Source organism: Denticeps clupeoides, chromosome 8, assembly GCF_900700375.1.
Source record: "Denticeps clupeoides chromosome 8, fDenClu1.1, whole genome shotgun sequence".
NCBI lineage: Eukaryota > Metazoa > Chordata > Actinopteri > Clupeiformes > Denticipitidae > Denticeps > Denticeps clupeoides.
This window is the reverse complement of record NC_041714.1, coordinates 3,051,569-3,077,077: the sequence shown is the minus strand read 5'-3', so window position 1 is coordinate 3,077,077 and position 25,509 is coordinate 3,051,569. Positions and strand designations below refer to the sequence as shown.

Below are 25,509 nucleotides of genomic sequence, written 5' to 3'. Positions count from 1 at the left end.
CATTGCTCACATTCACTCACAGCGATCAACCTCAGACTGGACCCTTGATGACCTCGGATCATGACCCCTAATATCATGCATTCTGAACCAGGTTTTTCTTCTCCACCCCACCTCACCAACCGAGGAGAATTGTTCATGAACGTGTGGTTTGAGTTCTATTGAAAATAGATGACTGACACGACTGAAGAAGACTGTTATGTCAAATTCGGTATGAATAAGAAGACTGAAAATAAAAAAAAACTGTTGGGTTATGAATATTTTGATGGCTAAGCTTTTTCGGGAAGCACTCAAAAATTTCTCATGATTGCACTTTTAATAACTGGATAAATGTCTCATTCTCATGAATAATTGGTCTCCCTGCAATGCTGGTGATAATTTGTCTGGCGGTGCCAATATGCAGTTTATGATAAAGACTCAGAAGGCAGCAACATGCTTTAGGGCATTTTAATGAACACTACAAAATCCAGAAAATAAACACAGATGCCCTGTCTGAGCCCCACATGTCCTTGTCCAAAACGAGGTAAAGCAGCCATGTGAACCACCCATCTGACCTGGATTTGCCTTGTGAGCGTTTACAGGATGCGTTTTCAAGTACAAACTGTCAGCGTGTAGACCAGCCAAAACGTTCTTCTCAAATATTTTTAAGGTCCCCACTGTTCTCGCAGACTGTCACGGTAGCACAAGGCAGAGGGGACACAGCTGCCACCCAACAAATAAATAGGGAGGAGGGCAAAAGCAAAGAAAATGGAACCCTGGTGCAACCTGTTCATAAAGCATACACAGGGGAACCGAAACGGGGGAGACAGAGGTGAGCGTAAACAGACAATAATCCCACCCACAGTTCACCAGTGGCTGAAGCAGGTGTGACAGAGAGAACTAGTGAGCCTTCGTGGGTTTCATGAAAGGATTAATATCTGCACTCAGTCGTGGTGTCTGCATGTCATCAGAACTTCTTGTTGGTGTAATGTTTGGGAACTGAATCATATTAATAAATTAAACTATTTTGGATTAATAGTTTTAGTAATGTTTAGAATTGTTAGAATTACTTTATTTAAGTCATAAGCATTTTTGTGATAGTTTGATACTAATTCCATTTAAGCAAGCTAAGTCACAATGACAAATTAATGCAGTCACTTCTTATACGACAGGATCATAGACAGCTACTTAAGCGACGACAACAATTTTATAAAAATGGAAATAATAGCCTTTGTGAGCCGATCACCCACCATCATCAATGTCAGATTGTTTTACTTAACAGGTCCTTGTGATCACATATGACTTTTAGTAAGTATTTAGCATGAAAACTGCATCAGCAAGTAGAGCATTTATGGGCAAGGTTGAGTGGATGATATATTCATAAAACATGGCATAAATGTTTCATAATGCTACACAGTAATGCATGGAAAAACATTCATTTGCAAAATTCTATGTTGTCATCGTTACTGTTATTGGATTTTTTTGTGTCAAGTGAAAATAAAATTGAGAAAAGAACACATAAACTCCTTTATCTGATCAAAAATGTGCCTGACTACTTGGACAAGTGGAATTTGCATTCGAAAGAAGGAGCCAAGTCATGTCATTTTAAGGGACCATCCCCAGCACTGCAAGAATTTGCCAAAGGCAATTACTTTAGGTAGGATGTTGAGATTTCAGAGGTAGCCAGTCCCATATGTACAGTGTCTGTGTATATGCAGATTTCTGCTGCATCTCCCTTATTTAGAACCTTGTTATATGTTACATATCAAGTACAGGACATCGTCGTTCTCACTAGTTTTGCAGTTTGTGAAGAAACCCTGTGAGAAAGCCCCCAAAGCATGACATTGCTGACTATATTACCAAATGATCTTCGTTCACATATTAATAAGCTTTTATCCCTGCCAAGTGGGCTGTTGGTAGTGCAACCAGAATTCACAATGTCACTTTTGGTTGTGTGGAAGAACACATTCAAGTTTAACTATTCCATAGCCCAGAGAATTTCATGCGTTGGGATATCCATGCAGTAAATTCCTTAATGTGGTTGGTATGAAGTTTTATATAAGCTTCATAAATGTGCTCACCCTTCAAATAAAGCGTTACTGTCTATATTTTACCCGACTTTTTATCACGCCCTTGGTGAACTACCCAGGCATCTAAAGAAAAACAACTTTCACATTCTCTGTTGGCCAGCATGCATGTGTTCTTTCACAGCTTTAATAGACACCATTTGGACTCATATATGTGGAGCTGTTCCAGCATGGCCCTGACTCCGGCACAGGCTATCAAAATCCTTCACTGCGTTAAAATCACAGCACAGTTTGTCGTTGAAGAGCCACTGTCTGCAGAGATAAGCGTTTTGTTGACCGTCTGGGTTGAAGGGTTTCTTTGGCGGTAAACTGCTATTTTCAATTTCACACCTCCACATTTGTCAGAAGAACAGCATTTCTTGGACACAATATGAGAATATTCTTCAGGCAGTGGGTCAATAAGCAAGCGCATTTGGCCAGGTGTATAAAAATGTTTTCTGCGGAAGCTTAGAGGGGTATAGCTGAGCTTTTTTTTTTTCTTGTGGTGCAAAATTGGACAGAGGACAAGAAAAATCTTTTATCTCAGTAGTTGATGGGTTTTTGTCCAAGCATCCTCTGCTGATGAAATCCACTGATGTCTGCAGCAACCTAAACTGGACATAATATAAAAGGGACTTCTTCCTGCCTGGAAAAAAAAGGCAACTTACAATGTAATTCACAATGTGTGTTTCTTCTGTCGTTTTTTTGTTATCTTGCTGTGCCAGATGTTGCAAAATTGTATTCTGAGGCAAAAGTTTGCTTTTAATTATTTATTTAATTAATTCTTGCCATTATTCCACAATGAAATTGTATTTGATAGAAGTCTGAAATTCCTTTATTTGTTTTAAAACCCCATTAGCTGTGCAAATCCAGTCCCGTTTGACTATATAAGTACAAAGGGTACTAAGTCGGGTTGTTTGTTTAGGTCACGAATTGAAAAAAACTAAATTCAAATATTTTCCGACATTCAAATGTTTAAAATAAGTTTAGAATAAAACTGAAGAAAAAAACAACAACAACAACAAAAAAACAGCTTTTAAGAACATTCCTGATAAAACTTAATTTGATATGAAGTCACCCTGTTACAGGTATTGACTGGGAAAATTCGAGCATACCAAACATGCAACCTGTATGAATATTTAATTTCCTGATACAATCCCTTTAAATGGGTGATCTAGTTGCAGAATAGATTTAATCTCTCTGTGTGTGACACTGGTCTATAATGTGACTGCTTTGAATATCCTCTGAAATGATCATCACATAGAATTTATGTGGCTATTATGGAACAAAGAAAGCTATTTGAGACTCAACTGGCCTGGCCTGAAAATGTGCAGTTTCTGCCATAATTACATCTGCGCCAGATATGACTGAGCAGCTCAGAGTTGAGGTGATGAAGATGAACCGATGTGGCCCTCTCTTACCTGTGCAGTCAGGGTTGTAGCACTCCCTGCTTTCGGCCCAGTGGCCTCGACATTCAGAGCCCCCGTGGGCAGCCGCTGAGCACTGCCTCGTCCTCTGCTGCGTCCCGTTGGCACAGGTCACCGAGCAATCACTCCAAGGACTCCACTCCTGCCACTGGCCGTCCACTGGCGCGCCCAGGCAGAACCAGACAACAGAGTCCCAGAAGGGGGAAAACAAGAGGAAATGGGGGCAGAAGAAGACAAAGAGAGAGAAAATAAAAATCAGTATAATCAAACACAACTGGACTCAAATGAAGGTGTAGAACCATCTCAAGGAGGATCAGAAGAAATATGAGTTATATGAGTGTCACAGCAAAGAGTCTGAATACTTAGGACTATGTGATATTTCTGTTGTTAAGAAATCTGTCAAATGTCAAAATGTTTTTCTGGCAATATGGGGTGCAAATGGCTTCAATATATAAAAGAGTGAAAAATTTAAGATGGTCTGAATACTTTCCGTAGCCGCCGTGTGTGTGTCTATGTACACATAATATATACATTATATGTACACATAATATATATATTACATGTAACTATGCCATAAAGTATAGTGTGTCTCTGGAAAGTAAGTAAATAGGCCAGCTTCTACTCCTGTCTTCCAGGGAAACCTGTATGCTGAGGAGGCTTTTTAAAACACAATGGCAAATTTGCCAAATTCCCAGGTTGACATAACGTCACCACAGCAAAAAAAAAAAAAAAAAAAGCCAAAAAAGATGGCTGTTAATTGCTTTTCCGCTGGACACTCACAAAGTGTCCAGGACAGAGTGAAATCCGTCTGGAAGCTGTTTGGCGTGTGGAAAAACTCATCACGGCTAATCTGCTCGCCATTCACGGGCGATTGGGATTACGTGATTTTCACCTCAGCAGCATGGTGCTGGTGTCACGGTGGCACTTGTAAAACACACCGTCACTCACAGTCCCTCGCTCTTGCTGGGCTACAAGGGGTCTTCATGGATGTGAGGGGCTGAGTCAGAAAAGGTCGGTTGAAGCAGGGTGCTGAAGACTGGCGTTCCATTTATAGTCGGTCTCAGGGCGAAAGAGAGACATTGAGCCACGTGGACAGACCTGGACAGAGGGCGATGTTGCAGAGTTTGCTCTGAGTCTCCGGCCCATCGCAGGCCCTGCCGCCATGCTGGGGTGGGATGCACATCCTTGTCCGGGTGCGGTGGCCCCGGCCACACGTGAAGGAGCAGAGGCTCCAGGGTGACCACTCCTCCCAAACTCCATGCACTGTGAAGAGGGGACAGGGGTTAAAGTCTACCAGCTCAAACACACACACACACACACACGCAATAAACTATGATGGCTCCTAAGGAAGAGCATTCTGTTCACGTTTACACCAGCCTAAAGTAGTCAATGCAGATCTGGGATTAAATCGGATAGACTTTAACTAAAGAACATCGGGTGAGCCGATCAAGGTGAACCTACATGTTTTTTTTGAACGAGATCCAACCACTGACCACTCAAGCATAGGTGAATGCTTCTGGGACGTGAACCTAACCCAGTGCTATCTATAGTGCTTTGTCCCTCCTAGGCAGGCATGTGTTACAATGCATGCATTAAAAAAGCCCAAGTACAGGACTCTCTGGCCTTATTACTACTCTCATGCAAAAAAAAAATATTACAGGAATTATCTGCAAAACAATTAGGACTCTACCATTGCAATGACATTCACTGGTTTGGTTAAGAAAGACATTTACATCATTAGAAACAATTAAAACATCTTAAGACAACTAAGGGCAATGTTTTGTGGAAGGGCTTCAACTGTGTACATCCTTTTCTTGTCTTTATAACAGCAGATTTGCAGATTCACTGCATCCTTTGCAGCAATTACTGTGAATGTTAATGTATTTAAAATGCACCAGTTATGGCTTGTTTGCGTATTTGTGGCCACATTTTATATTCGCAAGATGCATTTCTTTTCTTGTAAAGACATTTTGCAAAAGCAGCATATCTTGTATTTGCTGCTGAGAAATACAAATGTGGGCAGGTAGAGTAGAGTAAATATAAGCCGTGTGCAAACGAATGCCCCTGCTGGACGTCTGCACAGCACCAGCCCTAATCTGGCCATCAGCGTCAAGAGTGCCGGGCCGCGAGGTCCTGGTGGAAAATCCTCCCCTCCTGCACTGTAATTGCCTGACGGAAAACCTAAGCCCACGTCAAACATTATTAATTAAAAGTAAACTGGCGCTGCAGTTGCTACACTGTTAGGGCAGACTGCTGTGGTCCACTGAACAGAATTACACTGAAGCAGGGCGAGTTCAGGAAGTCAACTGGCGGCAGAGACGCGTTACTGTCTCCTCTGTATCGTGGTACACCAGCGAACAATGAGCCGGTTATTTTTTTTCTGTCAAAATCCTGTAAATGTTACAAAAATTTTATTATAGAGAATATAGCCCATTTAGTCTTTGTAATGGACGCTTGGTAATATCATAACAATATATTTTCACCTGACATTAAAACAAATGGCCCATCTCTCAACCGCGAATGCATTCACTTAAAAAAAAAAAAGGTGCACACACACACACACACACACACACACACACACAGACATGCACACAACAATAATTTACAGTCGTGTCGACGCACACATCTAAAAATGTTTTGGTGTGTTTCTCGCCTTTTGAGCAACGATTGCTCTCAGACGTATTCACTGTTCCTGCCACTGATTTTACTGCAGGGCCCAAAAGAGGAATAGTAATAAATAAAAAAGCTCCATTAGTCTACAGTCTGAGCAGTTACCGGGGGGAGGGGAGGATACTTTTATTTGTGTGCCTTCCTGTTCACGGGGGGTGCGACCTGTTCCAATTTCACACTCGCTTCTAAACACCACATTGCGGGTTTCTGCACCCTCCTGGCTGAGTGGGGAAGGAAGTGCAACCTGTCACGGCATCACAGTGCATTTTTAATGCAAAGTCACCGGGATGGAATGCCAGGAAGCGTCATGCTGAGGAATTCAGGTCTGCCATTTTGGGGCCAAAAGTCTGGCTTTGGCCTAAGTCACGCTGAAAGTGGTCTGCTGAAGTGCCTCTTTAAGTTCAAACGCTGCTCTATTCGCCGTCAGACGGCTGATGGAGAAGTGCACTCAGTGAAAGTCATCCGGGATTAAAATTCTCTTCTCTGCGGGACGCGATTCTGGGAGACGCACTGGGGAAGAACAGTGATGATACATTGACATACATATTTATACTTATATTTCTACTGCAACGTCAAATGCTGGGACATAAAAGCTCACATTTGCAGTCCAGCACTACTAAATGCTCTGTGATGCATGCAGATGGGGCAACAGGCAGGATTTCTCAAGTAGCAGCATGACTAAAGTCCCAGGGCCAGAAGCATCTTTTAAATAGGTTGTCTTCGGTGATTGAGTTCTTAGTTTCCAATCAAGGGGCCTACCTCTGGTAGGGCTGAGGGGGTCAGAAAAACCTGGGAGTTCTAGTGTTAATCATTCTGCTATAAGAGAAATGCTGCTTTGGAAAACACAGTCAATTAACAACTAATCCAGGTGAATGTGACTAAAGTTACATTATCAAGAGATGGAAATGCAACAGAACAATAACACTCACATTTACATAACAAGCATAACAGCATTATCATTTAAAATAAACACAATAAGAAGAATGATAATAATTGAAGTGAATGAAAGGCAAAACAACAAGTCATGTCATAAAGGTGTGACAGAGAGAAAAGGGAAAGTTGAAAAGTCTGCGTCTAACACTACCTGGACAGAGCGCAGTGTTATTGCAAACCCTCGACTCTCTTAAAGGGCCGCTGCAGTGTGTTCCGTAAGGCGAGACACATGTTCTCGTTCGCACCTGCGACCCTTGACCGCATGTAACTGAGCAAGAGCTCCACTGGGACCACTCCTCGGCACCAGAGTCACCTGCGTGGGAGAAGGGTGACACCAGTTAAAAGCAGCAACATGGTCACATGACAGCCCGACAGGGCGGGGCCAGCAGGGGCAGGGCGGGGCACAAGGAAGTTATATCAGGGGTCACTTTCCACGGGGACAGGTGGTGAATTGTACTGCACTGGGGAGATTAATGCATTACTTTTTGGACTTGAAATGAAGATTTGTTAACAATTTTCAAGAAGCAAATTTTTCATGACTGTGATCCCCTGTATAACTTCAGGAGTTCTGCAAGGAGGCTGCAACACTAGCTTGATTTCAAATAACAAAGGCATGCATCAGTGACATCAAGAAATATAAATAAATCAAACAAAATAAAGAAAATGTAAAAAACTTAAGAACATCACATGGCAACATGCAAGATGAAGTCTAGTTAGAACTGATGTAACTTGAATGTGTGTTAGTTTTCCAAGAGCTACAGGGTATAAATGCATCGACGGCCGAACAAATCAAATGTCACTCTTGGTGTGGAGTTTCCTTGGCAACCAAGGATGGTCTAAAACCATTCATTTCATATCTAAATTTGGTTGATAGGGATGGATAGGAGAAGGTCCAATCAATGAAAGTGAAAAGTAAAATCCATCAGATTGAAGCAGCTTGGTCCGGACTGTTTATGTGGGGATTAATTCACATCAATCCAGTCCAGTAGTAACATGGTAGTTCACCATGTTTCTGGCTCAGACTGCACTTTGTTGTGTCTTCAAAAGTCTACACAACATGACAATACAAAATACTAATTATTAAGCATTTATAAAACACCATGTATGATGTAGAATAAATTGAAAAAAAAAAGAATGGGCCATAACAGATGTTTCATAAATGTTTATTCTATAATTTCTGAGATATTTTAAATGTATCTGAGCCAATCCTATTACCAAGAATCACTCAACTGACATGGAAGCAGTTTAAATGGAGATAACCATTAATCCAGGTATTCGTATTCAATTTGGGAGGAAAGAAATGCAAATACTCTCATAAATCACAAATGAGTTGTAATTGCCAATGTACCAAGTGAGTCCATGACTGCCATGTTAAGGCTTATGAAATAGATGAATGTGCATTTTTATTTATTAATTTTACTTGATATCCATTTGAACTGGCTTCAAGTTCTACATTACTTTTTATAATTTATCATTGTGGTGGCCAGTTTTTTCCTTTTTCTTCTTTGTAATATTGCAATAGACACAAGATAAAATTTGGCTGCTAATGAATGCAGTGGATTCTCACTTATGTGTATTCAATGCAGTGGAACTGATGTTTTATTTTTTATTAATGATCAACCCATGTGTAATTTGTACAATCAATGCAAATGAATATATGATCAGTTATTATTAGCCTACATGATATCTACATATGCATCTAAAGAGCAAACTTTGTTGTACTGCTGGGTCTAATTTGCATCAGTGATGTGAAATTATTTTCCAGCTCTGAATACATTCAGATTTAAATCTTATGAATGTTTCACAGGCAATGATCTGCTTCTTAAGGTTTAAGGAGTAAGACAGACTTCCAATGAAAACATCTTGTCAGCATCTGAAAGTATATTTGAAAGGTGGATCAATCTGTTGGATGAAGCAGCAGGGTATTAAAAAATTAGACCACTGATGGGAAAAAAGAAAACAGGAAAGCACATGAATGGATTGCAAAAGGCAAATAATACGGTCAGTGAACACTGAAATGGAAAAAAATGTTAAGGGTTTTAGTAACAACAGTGGATTGCAACTTAAAAACAAAAGTAAAAAAAAAAAAACAGAACAAAAATTTAAGAAACATGGAAGTGGACTCAAGTGTAACATGCAGAAAACAAAATTAGACAAAACCCAGAAAAATCTGAGCTAACCCTCAATAAAAAATTAAATAAATCAATAGATAACATTTATGTCCTCCCTCTATATTGCTATGAATTAGATCATGACACACAAAAAAATAATCATAAATAAATAAATAAATGCTGTATGTGCAAAAATTGGTACCTATTTTTTTTTTTATTTTTTGCTTCTAAAAGGTCATAAATTAATGGCGTGTGAAGACATTATTGCATAACTGAGTCTATGATTATTGGAAGTGTGCACTTAAAGGAATTTGGTGCTGCTGCATTGTCTCTCCATCCCTCTCTTTGCTTAGGTTAGAGTAAATCACGCCTTTGAGGAAATTATGACCTGCACTTGGGCCCATTTACACTCGTTTACAGATGGAAATAACTATGCAGGAAAATAGAACCTCTGAAACCCAATTACTGAAATTTCCTCTGACTTTTTATATGTGAGAATAAAGAAGGAGGAACAAAATATGATTAAAAAACACTGTCACTTAAAAAGGTGCAGAACAAGAGAGGGCATGCAAGTGACTTAGATGAAATTAAGTTTAGTTAACATAAATAAAGGAAAGAAACATAACTATTGTATTACCAGTTTGTGCCATAAATTTAGCGGATTCATCTTGCTCCTGTCGGCCCTTTGTCTCATGAACTGATCTTGGCCGCTGACTTTTAACAGTATGCTCTCCGATCATTCCAAATTCTAGGGACAGAATAAAGGTTCATGAAAAACTAGGCGTGTACAGGTCCTTCAGAAAAAAGCTCACAGAACAACTCAGCGTGAGCGAAGCAAACGGCAGGACATGGCTAGAAACAAAGATCACACATGTTTAACTCGTCATTTACCTTAAGGCAAAAAAAAAAAAAAAGGTTTAAAATAGAACCCCAGTACAACTGTTTAATCAGTGGTGAGTTGGGAGTATTTAGTGTGTCTGGAAGCAGAGCTAATACACATAGCACACATGCAAATAAACATTTTTTAAATGGTATTGTCTTAAAATCTGTCCTTCCTCCCTCGCTCCCCGAGAAAGAAACAAAAAGGAAAAGAAAAATGAACGTAAAAAAATGTGTAAGCCATCTGAAAGCCACAGAGGAGGGGGGAGGGGGGGTCATGGACATAACATGCTATTGATCCACAGTTCTAGCAACAGATCCAGGGTTTTTAGGGCAATTAGTTGTTAAGACTGAGAATTAGTAAAAGGGATTATGTTCCACTTTCACTTAACAACATACGGTATCATAAGATCTATCATCTGAACAGAAAATGTATTCTGAGCTGCATCTTCATTAAAATGTATTCTATTTGATGTAACATTACAGATAAAAATGTTTTTTTTTTGTGGCAGGATGTGTTGGCTTTATTACTAAAATACTTCTTTTCTGATTGATTTGCACTTCCAAATGAGTTCTTGGTATAGCTGGCATTTCAGAAAAGGCGGTTTGATGCTGAAGCCAACATCACTAACAGGGAATTACAACTACAGGTCAGTGGTGATTCTGGGGAAGGGAAGAAAAAGAAAGGCACACTGCCACATTTTTGCCTCTATGACCTCCAGAATGAAATGACATTTTGAAGTTATATCTGTAAATCTGTTACATCTGTTCCCCTTTCAGCTATCTGAAGTCCACTGAGGAGCCCATGGTCAGATGAAAGTGTAAAAAAGACAAATCTACATTGACCACACAGGAGATACGAAGACCATGAAAATGATACATGATGCAAAAAAGGAATCTGCATCTCTTGGACTGACAAACACACATACACTATTTAGACTAAAGAGTGAGTTAAATATTTAACAGCCTTGAAGCTATATTGAATCTTTCCATCACAGGCTTCTATTCACACTAAAATATCCAACAGACATTGCACATATATACATCTAGTTTGTGTGTGTGGTCTTTATTCCATTTATCAGATGCCCTCACCAGAGTGTTACAGGCCCTGTCTCCCTGGAGCAACTTAGGGTCAAGTGTCTTGCTCAGGGACATAAAAGTAGTAAGTAGGATTTGAACATACTACCACCCTGTATGTGTGTGTGAATATTTATCATTGTTAAAGCAAAATTTTTCATTATAGTTTTTTTTTTCTTGTCTGCTGCCCTATGTATTGATATACCAAGTAAGATTTTCATTGTATGCTGTGCTTGTACAGTGCATATGACGAGGGTTTCTGCAGGTTTAAGGAAGCCAAACCTTTTCTAAGGTCACTTTCATCGAATTTAAGACCTTTCATTGAGGTCGTCAACTACAAGTCATACTGTGATTGCTGAGATCAATATTGCGACATGATAAATGTAACATGCTTGCCTATCAATAAAAAAATACATAAAATTAATAATTACTAAACTTTTACATTACTGCAAAGGTTACTGCAGACTAATAAAAATAGATCAATTAACATTTTAGGGTTTTAGGTGCTGATACAAATTAATATTTGTTGTTGCATTTATAACTACTAGTTCACCATTGCCCAACTCCATATCCCTTCCGACATCACACATAGAACTGGGGTGAGTGGGGTGAGAACTGGGGCTTTGAATGGTGATTTAAAAATGGACTATTAACTGTGGTGAGGCATTTGGATAAAACCCTGTGAAAAGTAATAAGCTCCCTGCAATAATAAATACTCTGTATTTATTTGGCTCCCCACCTGCCACAGAAGAACAGGAGTTAGCCCAGTTTTATATATGTTTTATGATATTTATGAAATTTATGATAAGTGCAGTGAAATAGTTAGTCCAAATCTAACCTGGCAAAACCAAGAAAGAATTCAGTGGCTAATGTAAATGAACACCACTTCCTGTCTGTAATCTCTTTTGGGTTTCGTACCCTTGTTGTCATGGTAACACACTATAAAAAAAGATTCAAATGTTGTGGGTTCCTCTGATAAATACCTGTGGGTGGGAGAAAACACACACACACACACACACACACACACACACACACACACGTACACACTGGTGACGCGACCTCATTCCTCTGGTTGCGTTAGTCATTACATAATCATACACCGACAATGCATCTGTGCAAAATTATGCAACACGTCCTGATCCTGTCATCCTACAACGGTTCAAATAGTCAAAATACCCAGGGATCATAATGCTAATGGATGAGACCCAAGAGTCACAGAATAATGTTGATCATGTATCTTTTGAATTTCAGAAAAGACACACACACACGTCTTCTAATGAAACAATGGTATAATCTCATGGGAGGCACCTTTTTGATTTACAGATTTAGCACTGCATGTATCTGTTTATAATCTCTAATTCTATCAAGAAAAGGCATAAGCGCCCATATAACATCTGTCCATGTTAAATATACATATAATGATAATAAAATAAGCTCCAGCCTGCAGCGGTTTATTTATTTCTTTGGTTATGAATGCCTCTGAAATAAACGCATAGCCAAACAACACTGTCATTACATGATTTATTGTGCAGCTAAGCCCAGCAGTGGCAAGTAGGCGCCTTTGTTACATCAAAGGTTCACCAGTGGGGTGGGGGTGTGGACAGTATCCCAGTGGACGACGCCCCAGTGGATCTGTCAGGATCAAAACCCAACATGTCCGCGCCACAGCAACGCGTCGGCGACGTTCCATTTATAAACCGGCGGCCGGATTGTTAGGGTAGTCCCCCTCTGACGGGAGGACGAATCCACATTTAAGTCAGAGCCGACACCTATGGAGACTCATCTGCTCTTCTGCGCCGCACAGGAGTGTCTCCAAATAATAGATCTGCTGTCTGAAGCCATTTTGTTCTTCGCCGAACGAGGACAGTATATTTTGTAGTCCGTGTCCACCACGGAAGCTGGCGCAGGCCATGCAGTCAGCGCACGGGATATTTTTTTTTTTAAATAAGCAGCGTGCATGAGCACAATGCAGGACGATTCAATGGGAGTGTAACAAGGGGAGGGGGAAAAATGAAAAACCATACAGATGTAAATCACAGCAAGGGAGCCTGATGTGCCTATGCTGCATTTCCGCAGTTTTATAATAAATATCTATGTGCTGCAGTGGAATAATGGCCCAGGGAGTCGGGTTATACTCAGAGGATCTGCTCCTTCAGCTCCTTATTTTGCCGGGCCAGCACTGCAATAACCCTCCCAGTGCAAGCATGTAATCTCCAGGTGTAAAGGTCATTCACTGACCCACACTAGCATAGCCCTGATAACACAATAGGTCATCATTGGTTGTCTGAATTAAAAGTGTTTTCCTCTTGATCTACACTGAGTGTTGGGAAGTAACATAATAAATTCAGAATAGTATTCAATCCATATCATATTTAAAATACATATCATTAAAAAAATTAATCTTTAGAAAGCATTTATAATACAGTTTTTTTCATGTGATGATACATCTGATGTGATACTGAATTCTTTTAACTGATCCCTAAAAGAATTCTGAATACATCATTTTGTATGCACGGTAGCAGAATGTATTAAAAACCATAAACATACATGAAGACATTTTTCAATAAATAAAAAAAAAGATCTTTTGGTCCATCTTGACCATCTTGTTTTTATCCATCCCTGACCTAGTCAGTAAAATGCATCCAGAAAAAAACGTGGCTCGTTTCTACTCCCAAGTCTGGCGTAGGTCCAGTGGCTGAGTGGAAGAGGATACATTCTGAAAATGTCCATTCAGGGGGCATATTTGCGTCATCCAAAGGGAATAGTGTGAGCTCGAGCTGCAATGTGAAAGCCTGCCATTGTATTTTTTCTTTTTCGTGAGATTGACCCGCCTGTGCAAGGCTCTCCGTGATGCAGTAGTTCTCCTCCTGAACTCTCCGGTTGCTAGGCGATGCTATTGTTTGCTCAGTGCACGCCGTCGTCGCCCTTTCTGATGTGTCAAGCATAATGTCACACTATCTGTTGGGCTCATTCTGGCTCTTTCATGATGGGACTGGTGACCGTTCTCAAAAGCTTGCCAGCTGACCTGAAATTCCGTGAAAAGATGGGAGACTCTTTGATTGCAATAACACTGCACGCCAGGATTTGATTATGAAAAAAATCTCATGGGACTCTTCTATCAATATCATAAAATGAATATACAGTGTGTCATGACTGATATACTGACGTTGAAAATGAGCCTTTAAGTAATGATGTAATGTAGCTGGTATGATGTTAATGTAAGCATATAAAATCATATAAAATGTCTCCTGGCCACTACTCCCCTCATGGTCTCAGGTCATACTGTAGAGGGAATCATTTTGAAATGATGTGATTAATTACACAAGAAGCCTCAGAACCATGGAATGGAACATAAAAATGACCGACCAACCAACCTTCATGTAGAAAACACCCAGGCAAAAAAAAGAAGGTATAGTTGTGTAAGAAAAGTTTCTATTCGGCCTATACCGCAATATCATAAAATGGTGTCAATATGACTATTTATGACACAAACCGAATATATTTTTTTCCACGTTTTATAGCTTTTCCAAGATTTGCTTGCTTAGATACTGAAGTTTAACCTTGATTCCTGTGCACTATGCAGGTGACTGTACGGCCATAAAAAGGGTTTGGTGTCATTTTTTTGTCTCTATTAAAATTTTAGAGGTGAGGAGGAGAGGAGAATCTTCAGACCAACATTTATGAGCCATCGGCAGAATATACAATAACTCAGATGAGTAGTTTTGAATAAATGAGCCAACATTTTTGGGAGAAGGTAGGTCATCTGTGTTTTCAAGAACTAAGGGAACTACGAATGACCTTATGTGTTACTGCTTTACTTTTATGGTGCCACTCGACTGAATAAAGAGAGTTCAGCTCATGAAGTTTAAACAGTGTAGCTCACTCCTTCAAATATGATCCCTGCAGGAGTAATGAAGCCCCATGCCATGCTTCAGGGAACTACCTGGGTATTCAGCTCTCTACTCCCACCTCTACCATGTCTTTGAACAAGTTAGCAAGTTTTTAATAAGATGACACTGCACTTCTAATATCTATACTATTTTCTCCAAATCCTTGTAAAAAGAAGTAACTTCCAAAAAAATGAACTCCACCATGATATCAGGTTTGGAGCCAATGTCATATGTCACATTATGACCCCTTGGTATCAGGTCCCTGGGGCAGTGGTGGCCTAGCGCTTAAGGAAGCGGCCCCGTAATCAGAAGGTTGCCAGTTCGATTCCCGATCCGCCAAGGTGCCACTGAGGTGCCACTGAGGTCCCACACACTGCTCCCTGGGCACCTGTCATGGCTGCCCACTGCTCACTCAGGGTGATGGTTAAATACAGAGGACAAGTTTTGCTGTGTGCACCATGTGCTGTGCTGCTGTGTATCACAAGTGACAATCACTTCACTTCACTGAATCCTGAATAGTGTCCCACTAGGCAGCGCATGTCCAGTTTCATTCAATTTCTCTTTTCTATTTGAAAAGTAGTAAATCTACCAGGAGTAAATCCTGGTAGAGGTAGGCTTATACTTATACTCCAGTGTACTTCTGTTATGTATTAGCCTCATTATCCCGTAACAAATTTAAAATGAAAGGGGAACTTGGGCATGCGTACGAGGGGACAGGAAGTACACCTTTTCATGTACTTCATGCCAAAGAATTCCTCTTTTAGACAGCCGGCTTTGAACGAATGAATTAAAGCTACTCTGTGGAGCTCTAGGTCACTTGATGGTTACTCAAGGAGGTTCCATAAATTCATAAACAGATTTGAATAGCAAAGGCCCCACACGCCACGGTTTCCCACCGTCTATGCCGTTAACACCGCGGGCTTTAGTTGACAGAGGCCTGACTGTCACTCTGCGGCAGAACCACTTAAGCTTCTTATCCACTCGAGCCCTAGAGTCGTAGAAGCCCTCAACGTTTCCACTTCTTGTGTCAGCAGCGTTTCCACAAGCCCCATGCATCCATGCATCCACTTTTTAAGCTCTGAAATATCTCCGGGACCGGGACGGGCGTCGCCGGCCAACATGTTAACCACTTTACTAGTCACTGACCAGATTATCTAGGTAACGGAAGAGGAAGAAGAAAAATGTAAAAAGCGCCACCCTTTTCGTCACAAGCCCTGGCACAGCGCTGCTCTTTGGAAAGGTAGGAAGAAGACCAGCTTGAAGGGCCATTTTTCCAGGTCACACTTGTCACTGCTAAGCTCCACAAGACCCTCATTATTTAATGACCTGAGGAGCACTGGTTCATGACAGAAAAAAGGAGGACATTTTCCAGAACCCCTTTCAACAGTATTTCCTTCCCTCCGTCTTCAGCTGTGAGATTTTGCCGTTCAAGGCAGTACGAGGTTTTGAACATCTATTTTAAAGAAGACTGGGAGAGGACTTCTACGAAGCTGAACTGTCCACCCGCTGCCATGCATGTCAGCCATCGCTTTCAATTCCGCCCAAAATGCCTCACAAAAACGCACAATAACTGTCATTAGCGGAAGCATTTTCTGCAGAAAATACATCTTTGGAGTTCGGATGTACGATTACACGATTTCACTGCCAGGCCTGTCTGAACTGCTGAGGGCGTTTCTGATTCATTTAACATGACTTTAATGCTGAGTAGAGCAGCGTGATTCATGACTACATGGGAAGCTGGAAAAAAAAGCACCATCATTATGCATTTTTGTTTTATTATCATTTTCGTAGCCAACGTGATGTTGTAGGTGGCTTGGGTTTCATTAAACGACAATCTTACTTCCTTTTTTATGGCGACATGGCGACATCAGGCCTCTGTGGCAATAACAAAGTCAAAATGAAGTTAACCTAATTCAATAAATCAATGCAAAACTGACTGATAATGAAAGAGCAGCCTAGTATGAAGCACTGGGTTATTTGAGCCACTCCGCACTTCCCTTGCTGTTTGTTTTATCTTAATAAATTGCTTGTTTGAACCTGCAATTGCAGCGGATCGATCCCCGCATGAGGACGCTGCAGTGAAATTAGACAAAGTGAAACAAAAGCATTCCCACGTGGGGGGAAATCCATACCGCTTGTGTCAGTGCAGCGGGCTCCGAGACGCATCCAAAGCGGCGCCCGGACGTTTCGAATGATTGCCTGGGCCTTTGAGACCCCGCCTTCCCCCCCATGTCCAGTAAACCGCAGTGCTTTTGAGGGTCTCGTCTCCGCCTCACGGATATGTTACATGTGTAATTTCTACCAGAGCCGGTGAAAGCCGCTGCCGCTGCCACCGCCGCCGCCGCTGAATGATGTGTGTAACCTTGCATGAAATGAACCTCAGACCTCCGTCTCTCCAGAATCCGGGTAGCCTGGCGCCTTCCGTGCCTGGACGCCTGACTTAAATCCCGCCGAACGCGCAGATCTTAATAATGGGGACGTCACGTCCACCAAAAGAAAGCTGAGTGGCCTTCTTCCTCCATCTCCTCCTCATCTTCCTCCATCTCCCACATGCTGGATTCGTCCTCTGCATCTTTAATGCGGTGAGGAATCGGAAGGAAAGTGGAGCAGGGAAACATGCTCGGGGAGTGCCGGCGCCACGCCGCGTGGAAAACCAAACAGACTCGAGTGTGTTCGCAAACAGCCTCGCTGCACGCAAAATCCGGAACTTCCCTCATCAAAATATCCGCCCCGTTCAAGATTTACTCCCTGCGGTGGGCCAATGGCGCTCTGACTGCAGAGAGATTCTCTTTCACAAGCCACCGGTTAAGGGATTTTTCACAAATGTGCATCAAGGAAAGCAACAACAGTGACACACACAAGACAAACACACACGCGCACACACACTCTGCCACCCTGTATTATTCTCCACTACGGCTGCTCTGGCTTTTCCAGCGCATAATGACTCACACATTTAACAGCATGAATCCTCCAAAAAAATCAGCATATGCTTGCTAGTGAATCAAAACTAGAAAAGCATTGTTCAATAAGCAGCAGTACTGATGAATCATATATAAGGCCTAATAAACAGTTCATTGTGAGCAACCTTTCAAATAGATATTATAACGTATGGGTACGACTTGTAAAGAGCAGTGTTCGGACGTGTGCTTCACTTGTTTTATATTTGAATATTCTAGACGTGGGGGGTTTGATCTGGATGGGCCGGACGTGTCGGAGGGCTGTTGGCAGTACCGCCCGGAACAACCTAGATGGAGCTCTCACGTTGCCTAAGCCCTGCCGTCCGCGGCCAATGCAGCAGAGCCCGGCTCCACGAGACAGAGACGTACATCTGCAGTTCCGCTCAAAGACGCTCTGCGGGAAAGCTGACACACACATGCACACACACACACACACACACACACATATACACATACACATACACATAGCAGCATGACAATATCTCGTGAATCAGATGATAATATTCTCAATCTTCCCCGCCATATGCAAGCTGCTGTCAGCTTCTAATGTTTAAAATACCTAAAACCCATTCAGGCTGCGCTTGAAAGCATTAAGCTTCTTAATACAGTGGTCTAATATCACTGTTAACAGCAATGACACATTCCATGTTCTGCAATGATGACTCAGGTTGGCCTTTCTAATACCTGTACGATGCTGAAAGGTGATTTGTTTTAGTGCATTATTCAAAGTGGTGCCCACCACGACCTTAATGACATCTAAAATTGGAGACCTGTGATGCTGTACTGCAGCGGCTCTAAAATCTGCGCTACAGCTTGTGCCATAAACATAACATTTATGCAAAGCAAAGCAGCGTAAATGTCAAAAAAAAAAAGTAGCTGCATGTGTTAAAAAAGCAAAATGCCGATCGTAAAACTCGCTTTGCTGATATATGATTTAGCATAACCATTTAGGTGACAGTCTGACAGTCATTAAACTCTGTCTGTCCTCCTAGAAGTGACTATAACCCTAATCTAGCCAGATGAGAGTTATTCTGATTATCATTGATATTTCACATTGATTTCTACTCCTGTGTTGAGATCATTTTATGGCTCGCTCGCTAGCTGTCTGTATGTTGGAGAGAAGGAACTAACTCAGCACTCTGTGTTGGCGTGTAATTATTTCTGAGTAAACCAGGTAAGCAGGTAGATTGCCAGCACTTCACTTCTAGAGCTCTTATTGGACATTTGCAAACGCTCCCCATGTGTCTTCACCTCCAGCATCTACGCAGCTTCTACATTTATTATCACGGGAACATTTATATTACGTGCACCAATTAACCGTTTAATAAAGTGCACAGCCTGGTATGAATGACTCTGCAGAAATGATGAATGCATTTACGAAAGACCTGAGTCATTTTACCTTAGTAGAATGAAATATGATTCCTCTTAAAAGGTTTTTTGAGCCCATGAGAAATCGGTTGAACTACACACGTAAAAGCATGCCAGCGACTTCGCTCCGTGGTTGGATCTCGTTATGCATCCCTGATTTATTGGGGCGCATTGCTAGCAGGCCTTTGATAGGGCTTTGATAGAGCTTGTTAATGATTATTTTATTGCTCGTCCAAATCACAGGGATAGTGATCAAAGGTGAGAGACCTCCCGGTTCACGGAGGGGGACATTGATCCCGCCATCACTCTGCCGCCGCCGCCGAGCCATTCCAAGCCGCGCTGCATCTGTCTTCTCCGCAAAATCCCCGCTCGCCCGCGACTAACTGGTTAAATGCGCCATTTCCTCCCAGAGTGATGGTGCGAAGGCCCCGATTTATAGTTTAATGTCCGCGCAATCCATACAGAAGCCAATTACAGGCATAAAACCAGTAGCCTGCAATCAATCAAGATGGCGGATTTATTTAGCCAAAGTAGATGAAATATGATTTTAATTACAAATCTTATTTCTGAATGTAAATATTTACATTTATTTAGTGATATAACAATCTGAACAGCATTTTTGGCTGTGTATTTTGTATTTGAGGACAAGGTAATTTGACTAAACTGTATTTATTAATTTAGTGTATTATTAGCATTCCGAATTCAATATTTGTGTTCCAGGCTGCGTGACAATGTGCTTTTAATGGATAAGAAATGGCACATATTGACAATGTCATGCGACATTAATTCCCCACAATTCGACTAACGAGGTGGAATAGGAGTCTAAAAAATGTAGCCCGTGGGCTCCGTGGCGGCAACAAGACTGCGGCCCACTCCATCTGGCAACCTCCAGCTCCTCGCTCGTCTCACTTGACAGTTTGAGGGTGGTGCTGAGGGAAGTCTACTGGACAGTTGAGCAGTGTGGGAGGGACCCTGAAGCCAACGTCTCAAGCGTCCGCTTCCCTCGCCACTCCCGGAGATTGAAAGTGGCCTGCGCTTCGACTACGCTAATCTCAACGTCACGGCGAAGCGGAAGACATTATTCCCGTAGCCAGTGGGGTGGGTGGGTGGGTACGGTGGCAATACCGCCTGATTGCCTGACATTTAGCTTCAGCTCTAAACGGGGGGAACATATGACGGCTTTTATTTTTGATGAACGTCCAAGTCTCACACTATTAGTGCGCAGATATCCAAATTGATTATGTAGCTGGATCGCAAAATGCCGTGGCAAGTTCAGAGGGACCCAGTGTGGAGGCCAATCCTGGCACAAGAGCGTGTACTCGGGATTTTCCAGCCCGTGATAAGGCTTAATGGTCACTGCCAAGCCCGCGGACGCCACGCCAAGCGCTGCATCTGTCGAGTGAGAAACATTGCACATTTTATTCGCACCTTTGCCACCGCATCCAAAATGGGGAAAGAAAGAAGAAAGTGTCTCGTTATCTGATTCTGAGCTTTTTCGTTTCTTGCCTGACACACCAAGTGGGCCAATATGACCCCAGATCTCCCCGATTACGCAACAGCAACGCATCGCGGTTAATATTGGCGGACCCAGCGCACGGAGATAAGGGACATTTACCCCGAAGAGAAGAAACAAGATGTAATGGTCATGCTCCATTATAAACACGCTCTCTTTATCCTGCCTTGTGATGCGGCGCCCGTAATTTGTTGTGTCGGCTTCAGCACAGCAGTAATCATGTCACATGTTTTACGCGGCCAAAACCAGCCACTGCGGGCTGCCGCCGTGCATTACCCTGACACGAGAACACTCCGGTAATGCGGCTGATGCCCCATAACAGTGTTGGCTCGAGTCACTGACAGGGATCCTGGTTAATGGGTGCTGCGTGTAATTAAAAGAGACGCGAGCGAATGGAAGAAAAGAATGAGTTAAAAAAGGCGCTAAATGTGGATCACAAGAGCTTCGCGCCTAACATCTCTGACCAGCACCGTGAGGGGCGCAGGTTCTGCGGTAACTAACACATTAAAGTCAGATTTTCCACATTAATATCCACCCATTGTAGCCGCTGTGGCGGGACTCGGGTTCAAATGAACCATTCGTTTTTCTCAGAAAGCCTGTTAGATTAGTCTCTTTGTAACATGCCGTGTCTTGAATACGGCACATTTGACCCCCTCTCTCCCAATCCTTCTGGAGACTATTTTGCATGAATCAACATATGAAACCGCTTTTTTTTTTTCAAACACGAGCCCCGAGCCAATGAAACCGCAGCACTATGCCTCGCTTAATTGCATTTTAATTGATCGATGTGGGGAGGGGAGAAAAAATAAAGACTACCACCAAACAAGGACATCTTACTTCATCTTGAAATTTCATGAATTTTAATGAGATGCTCAAAGCTCAGTTTTCCATTTGGCCAAGAAATAGAACCCCTTTATAATTCTATTATGAAGTTCCTTTTCCATACAGTAGACCGTTCCCCTTTCTCTGGCTACAAATTGTTTTGATGACTGGAAACTGATTTTTGTGGGGTTTTTTTTGTACGGCAGGACCGACCCTGTAGGTTACACTCCCCACAGTGTGCAATTAAGTCAGTAAATTACAGTATACATGTATAACACGGCATGTGTTGGCTTTTGTGTTCGTCTCGCTGACTATACTTATGCTCCACAAGACATCTTGAACTCAAACAGTCAGATTTAAAGACATAAACGTGCGTTTCATGTATGCATAAACAGCCTGGAAAGCCCATGTTGCTTGGGCACACAGTTTGGAATAGTTATGTATACAGCATACAAGGGAGACTGCGCTGGCAGCTCGTTTGCATATCTACATGTCACGCCGAGGTGTTATGACACGAGCGATGCATATTCAAGCCTGTGTCTCTACAAGAAGGTCACTTTTTTAAGGCTTGCATAAGAACACGTGTCAAAGGTTTTCATCCTACTCTCATGCCACTCCGGAGACTGAGGATGTGGTTTTCTGCGATGGATTGTGATGAATTGGAAATTGTGCAAAGTCCTTGAAGTACTGGAATTGTGTGTCCTGTTCTTTTTTTTAGTTTTGGTGAAAAGTCTACATTAAAGTTTAGTCACAGAGAGCCGGATGACACACACTCAGTTTTTTAAAACCACATTCTAACTCTCATCTACTGATATACATTTACATTTAAGGCATTTGGCAGACGCCCTTATCCAGAGCGACTTACAACGTGCTTCCATGTTACCATCAATGAAGTGATCAATTCTGAATACAATCTTTTTATTCACTCTGTTGTAGTTGCTATACAGAAGTCAGATAATAAGAAGGTTACAAGTTCATCTAAATATTCTCTGAAGAGGAAGGTCTTGAGGAAGGTCTTGATGTACATTGATGTGGCCAACATATGATATCTTTTAATTAAAAGCCTTTTGGTTCATTTGCGCATAGATCGACTCCATAAAAATCATTATGTGCCAGAAGAAGAAAAAAAGTAATATAAATAACTCAAACGCTGAAGAGATCTTCTCACATCTTGTGTACTAATAAACAGCTACTGGGTTTTCATATCTTGCATAACCATCTCATACTTTGTACACTTTCTCCGTCTTCACTCAATGCACAGCTCTCTTGATCTCTGTTGAATAGAGAGCTCTTGTTTCAGTTTTTAGACAAAACCACAGCCTTCAAAGACATTTATGATCCCATTTACTTTTACTAATTAAGTGACAAGTGACATCATGTGTACACACACACACACACACACACATATTGCATTCCACTCAATTGCTGCAGGGGTATGAATGAAAAGTATGGTAAACCTATTGTAAAATATCTGATTATTGAAGCCAGTCTGTGTCTACATGTTTCCTTTGGCGGTCTCAGACGAACCTGAGACGCTGGCCCGAGGAGAAAAAAAAAATGACCTCCATTTATGCACTTTGCATGACCCTGCACGAAACGCGCTGCAAGCTCCATTTTATGAGGCATGAAATGACTTATCAATGACGGCTCCTTGTTATAATGTGCCACAGACGCAGCCAAGAGTGGCAGAATCATAGAAAATTAATTGTTTCTTAATGTGCACATCTTCAGTGCCCACTGCTGCACAGCCCGGCTCCATTAATATGTGTAATTAGCCATCCAACGTCTTCCACTTCCATGGCTAATCACTGTAATGTATAGAATTAATTACAATATCACACATTTACCTCCACAGGTAAGGAAGAGTCTAACAAACTCAGAATTGCTGGACTGTTATCTTTTTAGAATCACCCTCTAAATTTCTTCTCAAATCTTTAACTCCTCGGAATATTCTGGCAGTGTTCAGTCCACGTCAATCTTAATATGCAGAGTGCCGCACAAATGCCTTTAATCTGAAATATTTAAAGTTTTCATTCCTGCTCTGAAGTAACCGAGCTGAGGGGAAAGCTCCCTCGCCCCCTTTCCTGCGCTAAGTCAGCCATTGTGACATTAGAGAAGATTGAAGTGCATTATCTGAGGGCACAATGGCTGCCATCTTTTCAGACGGCCTCTGCAGCGCCGGGCATTGACCGGGTAGCATGTGAGGAGCACCATGTTGAGGAATGAGCAGCTTCTGGGAGAAAAGGGCTCCCGAGCCCCTCAATATCTGGACTAGAATAGCCTGTCTGACCCATTGTCACCGGGGCCACATTATTGTCCAAGTCCCTGTCCTGATATTCGGCGAAATCCCGGGCGTCTCCAACTCCGCAGCCTAAGCTGAGTGTGTTTAATAAATGGAAACAGAGACAAAGACTGGTTTTAGAACATGGCAGCTTCAGATATTTCATTTATAATAAAATGTAGACCATGGCACACCATATGTCAGCAGTAGCTTTTAAAAGCGACTCAGCCAGACCTGCTCGAAACGTGACCGTGTAACGTGTAAGAGAAACCATGTCTACATCTCCAACATCGCCATCGATAGAATGGTGGATCCAAGTTTTATTTTCTCACAAAAAACCTTTAAATAAGTGCAAATAAACCAATAGGTTGTTTAATCATTACTTGAACGGGGACTCCTGTTTACCTTGAAATAAAAAGTCACTGTGGAAGACATTCCTAACAGAGTCGGAATGAAATAACATTCTTTGAAGAATTCACATCCCTTCCTTTGCCGAGAGACTTAATGAGTCAAAAAATAAGAAGAGAATAAATTTTTTACACTAATCAGCAAAGTCTAAAACGCTGCCTCCTTAGGAGACTGCTGCTCCTAATCTAATTAGAATTTATTCAAAAGCTCAAGGACATCGATGGTGACGTTTGCACCTGCACAGCGTGGGCACATGATGATGCCCTCCTTTGGCTTCTATAATATATAAAAATAATTTAAAAAATGACAATTCTATCTTATTGTTATAGGATAGTCAGGGAATTTTATGGCAAATCAGAAATTATGCCCCAAGAGTTGTGTAACAGCCTAGGGGATATAGGACAAAATACTAAATATATTTTGTAAATTCCACTGAGCAGAAGGGAAATTAACATGAGAAAATGCCTTTCATAATTCAAAATGTCCATGTTTTTTTCATGGCCTAAATGCATTTTTGAATACAGTTCATTCAGAGAATTTGAGTTTTTAAATAGTTTCTTTATTGATCTTTTGGGGGGGTCTCATCCCCATTCATCCTTTTTTAAAATTAATTTTCCAACCTTACCCCTGTTACGTGGGTTTAAATGCTGTTTTACAATATATAGAAGCAAATATTCCATCATTCAAACAGAAAGTGAAATAAAACAAACCACTACGTTCCCCATTATGTGCTGAGACCATCATGGCCGACATTCATGAATTAATTCAATTTGCCTCCTCGCCACAGAAACATTCACGGCTGCCGGTAGTTACTGCACAGTTTACAGTGAGAGATTACACCAAGCGGGTGTGCAAACATACCAGGCAGCGTCCACGACGAATAAGTGAAAAATGACAACGTCACGCCGCGGAAACGGATCTATGGGCTCCATTTGGACGGCCGCCACGGCTCCGAGAGCGGCCTGCTTACGCAGCAATACCAGCCCGGCCTCCTGCCTCGCCTCACACATCTAAAAGCAACACATTTTACTTGTTAGTCTCTTGCGCTAATTATTAAGGCTCCAGTCTGCTCCCCTGCAGTGATATTCCAGAGGGAGTTGCCACAACAGACGCCGCTGCCAAAAACCTCCA

The 25,509-nt window shown here is 41.7% G+C and overlaps 1 protein-coding gene across 5 annotated transcripts in view; it reads right to left on the bottom strand.

Moving 5' to 3' along the window:
- Positions 1-25,509, bottom strand: part of adgrb3 (adhesion G protein-coupled receptor B3) — a 127,063-nt gene that overhangs the window by 64,347 nt on the left and 37,207 nt on the right. For 4 of the 5 annotated variants that reach the window (XM_028989251.1, XM_028989248.1, XM_028989249.1 and 1 more), the window contains 4 exons: positions 9,821-9,931; positions 7,224-7,385; positions 4,568-4,732; positions 3,464-3,628 (listed from right to left, as the gene is read on the bottom strand). In XM_028989251.1, coding sequence (XP_028845084.1) covers positions 3,464-3,628; positions 4,568-4,732; positions 7,224-7,385; positions 9,821-9,931 — 603 coding nt within the window. The remainder of the gene's footprint in view (positions 1-3,463; positions 3,629-4,567; positions 4,733-7,223; positions 7,386-9,820; positions 9,932-25,509) is intronic. The other variant, XM_028989252.1, reaches the window with a different exon arrangement.